Source organism: Caenorhabditis remanei, chromosome V (genome assembly GCF_010183535.1).
Source record: "Caenorhabditis remanei strain PX506 chromosome V, whole genome shotgun sequence".
In the NCBI taxonomy this organism is placed as follows: Eukaryota; Metazoa; Nematoda; class Chromadorea; order Rhabditida; family Rhabditidae; genus Caenorhabditis; species Caenorhabditis remanei.
Genome location: NC_071332.1, coordinates 20,806,179 through 20,813,303, shown reverse-complemented (window position 1 = coordinate 20,813,303; position 7,125 = coordinate 20,806,179). Strand labels below are relative to the sequence as shown.

The window sequence follows — 7,125 nt, the reverse complement described above, 5'->3', positions numbered from 1 at the left end:
TATTTCTCTTATCGTTGATAATATAATCCTATTCTATTGATAAGAAACAATAACTTTCGCAGTTCAAAATTGTGTTGGCTTTATTTTCAATCGCTGCAATTTGCATATTAAACACAAAATGGTTAAATAATTTTTATTTGGTATTTCAACGTTGATTGAGATTTAAAAAACACGTTATGTACAGTCTCATTCACCTGAAGAGAATAAGTTTCAATTATTATAGGGAACCCAGAAGTCCACCGCTCTGAAACCAAAATTTCCGAAGTTTTTTCAAAGTTTTACTCACTGAACACTGTATATCCTGATCTGAAGAACTTCAGTTGTTTCTCCTAGAAATTCATATTGAAGTGTCAAGTTATAAGGAACTGCATCTAATGTGTATGGCCCTTTATTGGTATACGTGGTGTTTCCCTGAAATTAAGAGTATATTAAAATGAAAAAAAAAACAAATGTTTAGTTACAAAATCAGTATGTGACTCAACAGTCTCTTCAAAAGAACCCGAATTTGATGATCCTTCATTATACCAAGTTAAGTGAACCATCCTGAATGTGTCTAGGGATCCTGGAATACAAATTATTGGTGAAGTCAGAAATGTTAAAGGTGCCAATCGAAACATACCATGATCCTGTAGAGTCATGCAAATGTAGTAATTCCCAACCTGCGGAGAATTGAAAATTGGAAGTGTCACGTTTCCAGAATTTGTAACTTTTGCATTGAATGAATACACCAAGTATGAAGGCCAACTGGATGGTACCCAAGTGGGTGTCTGATGCCAGAAACTAGTATTTCGAAACTGGAGAAATAATCCATACCTCTTGAATCCTATCATCTTCCGTAAAAATACACAGTCCATTAGTTTCGCTTGCCACTCTGTACATTGATTCTGGTGACAACCCACCAAATGAGTTCTCGGATACAACGAATGTTGCATAAGCATGATATTTTTTGAGCTTGTTTACTATGTAATCGACATAGGAAGGCGTTTCTGTAGGAAGACGTTTTGTGAGAATAAAAAGAGTTGCTCCACAATGTGTCACGTCACAACAGAAGAAGGACTGAAACACCTACAAGCGTATTATTTTGCAATATGAAAACCTACATCAATAATACCCAATACTGTGCCACCTCGTGACGGGTCTTTAAACGAATCTGCTGGATTTGGAAGATTGCTCAATAACGCATCAGTTATATCACTGTAAAAAATAACTTAATTCAATTAAATTGCCTCACTAACCTGATACTGTGGCTTGAATCAAATGATGAAACAGAATCAGAGCTGCTGTCCATCATATCAAATCGTGTTAATGCATAGGTTTCAAAAATGAAAGTTGGGTTCTCTGAAATGGATTTCCAGGTGTTCAAGACTTGATCTGCTGTGAGATCATTGGAATACGCAAAGAAAAATGTAGACTTCTGATTTGGTGAGCAATCCGTACGGTCTAGGAAATCAGACAAAACAATATCTTTAGATACGGATAGGAATTCACCAAAAGGATTTGTTGTAGTGTCAGAAGAATGTGAGTGAGCTGTTGTATCAGTTCTTGTCGTAGTATCACCTAAAAACAAACAAATTTCGTATAATTTCTTTGAAATTCTCACCAATAACATCTGGAGAAGTTGAAGTACTGAATGGTTTAGTAGAAACTTCTTCCCTGTTTTCGCTTTGACTTTGAATGTAAAAAAAGAGAAAAATTGAAGCAAAGAATATGACAAAAATGAGCAGATTTAGAAATCCTATGAGCATCATTTTACGAAACCGGTTATTCACGATGTAATGCAGAATTCCAAAGTGACGTTGTTTGCTGGAACCAATTCAATAAAATCAGTTAATTGAGTTCCGCTTAGGAATTTTGTAGAGTTGAAAAGGTATGCAAGATTTTAAGTAAAAGTCTCACTTTGCAGGTTCAAACTCAGTTTCCGGACTAGTTTCTGACACAATCACTCTGATCGAATTCAAATTGGTTTGAGTTCGAGGAACTTCACGTGATACGATTGTTGATCCGGTTGTTCTAGACCCTTCAACTGTATTTGGTACTTGATTTGGTATGGAAGGTGATAGTTCAGATGCTGTATCAGGTTGTCGAGATTGAATTTGCAAAGTTTCTGAAACAAGTAAAAATTATAATTTAATTCAATTTCAAGTTGTACTTAGTCTGGCTTGTCGTTCCGCATATATTTTTTGAATACGAGAAATTATATTCATTTTCTTTGCAGAATGAAAGTCATTTCTAGAGCCATCAACACTATCTGGCCTGGGAGAAGATGACGAAGGGACTGAACTGAGTTGTTTACTGGCATTTCGCAATGCTTCTGAAAACGATTCTTAGCGAACAATGAATTTCTATACACAACTAACATAATCAAGCTTACCGCTCTGTATAGATTTATTGGACACGTGAAAATCCGACTTTACGATTCCGGCAGAAACCCCATTGCGGAAATCTTTATAATGAAATGAAATAAAGTACAATAATGTCTACTCTACTTTATCAAAATAATTTTCAACTAACTCACTAACTCATGCACATAAGCGCAAAAAAATAGAACGTATCCCACTTCCTAACATGGCTCTCATTCATGTTCGAACAGGAACCTATACTAATCTGGTGTCGCTCAGTTTGAATATCTTTTTTGTTTTGTTTTTCATACACTTTAAAACTAAACCTATGGGTGCGGTTTAACAATAGAGGTACTCCACGAGAATCATAAAAATGAGCTACGGGAATTATAACAATGAGTGACCAATGGTTGTCAATTATATGTTGAATAATGAAATTTTCGTGGACAAAAATTACATTGAAAATTTTGCAAAAAAAGATAAAAATTTATGCATCAGCCTGATAGTGAAAACTGTCAGACGTGAAAACTCAAAACTGCAAACATAAGGTGGTAATAATAATGATGTTTCTATAATCAATTTCTCCCGCTATAATCCACTTGGGAAGAAGCAACTATAACCGCCCATATTACTATCAGTCACTGAGTGTTATCTAACCGAACAGAAACTGACGAGAAGAATCACATTTCCTCTGGCACATTTTTGTCTTATTTCTGTCATGATATCAAGAATCAAAAATATTTATGCAGAATTTCAATCTCGTAGAGGTGGTAAGAATACTTAATCTTCTGTTTAATTAAAAAATTCAGGTATCATCAACAATGACTCTGCTTCAGTTTCATCAGCTCCCGGAACAAATGAAGAACCAACTACTGTAGAAATAATCGACACAAACCCACCATCAGAGTTTGGACTAGTAGAGTGAGTTCTATTATTAATCTATCAACGTTAATTTGTGTCTCAGCAAGCAACGTCACTTTGGAATTCTCCGTTACACCGTGACCAATCGATTCCGTAAACTTTTGCTGATTGCATTAGTTAACTTAGTTGTTGTTTTTGCCGCGTTGATTATTTTTGTCTTTTTTCTGATTCTTCATTTGAACAAAAAACATGAAGACATTCATATTAGTTCTACGTCGCATAATCATTTGGAAACCACGACTACTTCTACACCAACTACTTCTGCACAAACAACAAAAACTGATACAACATCTCACTCATATTCCTGTGTCACTACGACAGAACTTTTCGGTGAGTTAAGAAAAAGTTTCGAAAAACAATGCTCCTAGGACTTCTGAATATGCTTATTTTTGTCATATTATTATTTTCAATGTTTCTCTTTATTCACTTTCAAACCAAATTGAACACGTAGAGGATTATTCTATTAGATCATTTAGTACTACAACTTCACCAGATATAAAAGGTGAGACATTCAATAAAATTTCCTAAAGTTGACTTTTTCAGATAATACTGCGGCAAAATCTGTCGGTGAGTTCCTATCCGTATCGAAAGATTTTTTATTGATTTTTTAGACGATACTGGTTGTTCACCAAATCAGAAGTCTACATTTTTCTTTGCGTATTCCTATGATTTGACAATAGATCAAGTGTTGAATACATGGCAATCCATTTCAAATAACTCAAATTTCTTTTTTGAAAAGTATGCATTAGGAATATTTGATATGATGAACAGCAACAATAATATCACGTTTTCAACATTTGATTCAAGAGACAGTTTCTGGTTAGTGAGACAATTTTATTGAATTAAGTTATTTTTTTACAGTGGAATATATGATACGTTATTGAGCGGTCTCCCGAATTCAACAGAGTCGTTGAAAGACCCGTCAGAGGGTGGTGGAGTATTGAGTATTATTGATGTAGGTTTTCATATTACAAAATAATACATTTGTATGTGTTTCAGATCTTCTTCTTTGAGGATATTACCCATTGTGGAGCAACTCTTTTTATTATCACGAAACGACTTCCTACAGACGACAATATCACTGACTTAGTATCCATGCTCCAAAAATATCATACTTATGTCACATTCGTTGTATCTAATAACTCATTTGGTGGGTCGTCACCAGAATCAATGTACAGATTAGCTAGTGAAACTAATGGACTCTGTATATTCACGGACGATGATAGAATTCAAGAGGTATGGAAAATTTCTCCAGTTTCGAAGTACTAGTTTCTGGCATCAGACACCCACTTGGCTACCATCTATTTGGCCTTCATACTTGGTGTATTCATTCAATGCAAACGTTACAAATTCTGGATCTGTGACTCTTCCAATTTTCAATTCTCCGCTGGTTGGGTATTACTACATCTGCATGACTCTACAGGACCATGGTAAGTTTCCATTGGTATCTTTAAAATTGCTGACTTTACTAACAGTTTATATTCTAGGGTCCCTAGATACGTTTAGAATGGTCAAGTTAACTTGGTATAATGCGAAATCATCAAAATCAGGATATTTTGAAGAGACTGTTGAGTCACATGCTGATTATGTGAGATCACACAATTCTTGTATTTTGGAAATTTTTTGTCTAACTTCAGGGGAACACCACGTATGTCAAAAATGGTCCGTACACATTGGACGCTGTCCCTTACAACATGACACTTGAATTCGAGTACTCAGATGATAAAATCAAAATTCTTCAAATCAGAATATACAGTGTTAGGTAAAAACATGGAACTGTTAGCACTTGAAAACTTGTTGATTTAAGCGCCGCTGACTTCTGGGTACCATACAACAATTAATTCTCGATCACGGTGCAAAAACTGAAAAGTTGGAGCACACTACGAAAACTACATCACGGTAATAATTGATTTTTTGTCAGTTTTAATGATATAAGCCTATTAAGACCAAGAGGGACACTAAGTGTTGTATATGTGGAAAATGTAATAAATGAACTAAAAACTATGATTTTTCTGTGTTGTTGCTTCTTTTCTGTCAGAAACAGGGTAACCATTGCTCGATGAATTTTTCACATATTTCCCTATTAAACCATAAAGTTTTGTGATATTGGTCCACAAATTTTTTTAATTCTTGTATCATAAAAATATAAATAAGATCAAACTTTGGCAGAGGGAAGTGCAATGCCTTTCATCAGTTCCTACACGACTATATAGCATGATTAAGAGTACATCTACAAATAATTTCCAATAAATCGGAGGTCACAATTTCTTTTTTCCGTGAGGATTATAGTGGAAGAAATTGATTATAGAAAAATCACTAATACGTGTGTTTCATTCGAAAAGTTGTGTGACAGTATGACTTAATGGATTCAAAAAATTATATAATGAACCTGCACAATTAGTTTTTTACTGAACAAGTTGCTTTATCTCAAGTCGAATGTTTTTTTCAGCAGATCTCGCTCCTCGAGAATTGCATCCCTCATTATGAAAAATTGATCACGTAAAGTGATATTTCTTGGAGTTTTCCGTTTTATAGTATTCTCTGTGATTATAACTACAGTTCTCCTCATGGTTTTTCTCAAAAGTGATATCCGGTGTTTGCGGACTTGACATTCTTCATTCAACATTCAGACTCACAAGAATCAGAACACATTTTGCGACAATAAAAACGTACCTATTTGTCCTATGCTTTCCAGAATTGGTGATTCTCTTGAAGAGGTAGAGGCCCTTGCTGTTCCAGAAGTGGACAATTGGAAGCTTTGCAGCTCAGACTCCTCTTCTGAATAAAAAATTGCTATCAAACTTTCATGTACAAATTTATTTACCTTCAAACCCCACATTCTGATAAACAAGAATTGCTTTTCTAGAGGATTCTGTGTCCCTTGTCACTTCAGAACCAGCGATGACATCGAATAGAGAATCTGCAAAATTTTAGCTTAAAGAGACAACTGAGCAGAGAACTGACCTTTTGGCAAACCAGGCATTGAATTGTGGTTTTTCCTCGAAACTCAAAGGAAACCAAAAGGATTAGTGTTATCATTTCACATTTTTATAATGCTTTTATCTGGTCTTTGTGATTAAATAATTGAGTGGGAATATTGTAGACTATACACAACAAGAAATAATTTTTAAACCTAGATTCTGGTAGTTTAAACATTTTGATAACACAGGCCAACAGTTTGAAAATTCTACCACTTCCGAAGCAACTGCATCTGTATCTTCAAGGGAATCCGATTAGAGTACACCAATTCTGTCAAGCGCAGGACAAATAGGTAAGTTTTTATTGTCTTGCGCTTGGGGGCTTCGAACTTTTATTAGAATTGTTAGGGCTCCTCCACAACAAAACAAAACTGATTCCTACATACTCTTCGCATGGTTCCAGTTCAGAGGCCTATGCAAGCAGTTTGAGGAGTCTGGCGCAAAAAAGTGTTTTCATTCTTCGAAGCCTAAATCTTGAATAAAGAATGTGAAGTCCGCCGGCACCGTATATTACTTTTAAGAAAAACCACGAAGATAACTGTAGTTATGATCACAAAAAAATTTATAAAACTGACAATTCCAAAGAATATAATTTTTCGTAATCTATTTTTACTAACGCCTTATTTGAAACCCCGAAAAACTGATTACAAAAATGGTGTCTCAGTTTTAAGTAATTAATGAGGTAATTGTTGGTATTTCAATTTTTTGAAAAGTCAATACATGGGTCCCATATTTTTCTTATGAACCTCCTTATTGAATAAACCACAAATTTTTGCACTTTTCTTATCTACCACAAATAATTAGTATCAAAAACCACACACACTTTTGAAATACAAAATGCTCTTGAATTATTGTATTGATAAAATTAATCCTTATTAATTTAATTT

The 7,125-nt window shown here is 34.6% G+C and overlaps 2 protein-coding genes across 2 annotated transcripts; one reads left to right on the top strand and one right to left on the bottom strand.

Annotated features, from left to right (window-relative positions):
• Window positions 1-210: 210 nt before the first annotated feature.
• Window positions 211-6,243, bottom strand: GCK72_021677 (uncharacterized protein; the record flags this gene model as incomplete). Its single annotated transcript, XM_053734425.1, has 12 exons — window positions 211-244; window positions 287-411; window positions 462-562; window positions 620-767; window positions 814-1,056; window positions 1,101-1,170; window positions 1,236-1,557; window positions 1,601-1,803; window positions 1,897-2,104; window positions 5,934-6,038; window positions 6,085-6,180; window positions 6,225-6,243. 12 exons carry the CDS (start codon window positions 6,241-6,243, stop codon window positions 211-213), a joined length of 1,674 nt encoding a protein of 557 aa, XP_053583338.1.
• GCK72_021678 (uncharacterized protein) lies at window positions 3,058-5,101 on the top strand (the record flags this gene model as incomplete). The annotated part of the gene is made up of 11 exons (XM_053734426.1): window positions 3,058-3,106; window positions 3,149-3,260; window positions 3,304-3,590; window positions 3,804-3,827; window positions 3,872-4,079; window positions 4,122-4,215; window positions 4,260-4,496; window positions 4,543-4,690; window positions 4,748-4,848; window positions 4,898-5,022; window positions 5,068-5,101. The coding sequence occupies 11 exons, from the start codon at window positions 3,058-3,060 to the stop codon at window positions 5,099-5,101; spliced, it is 1,419 nt and encodes a 472-aa protein (XP_053583339.1).
• Window positions 6,244-7,125: the final 882 nt, after the last annotated feature.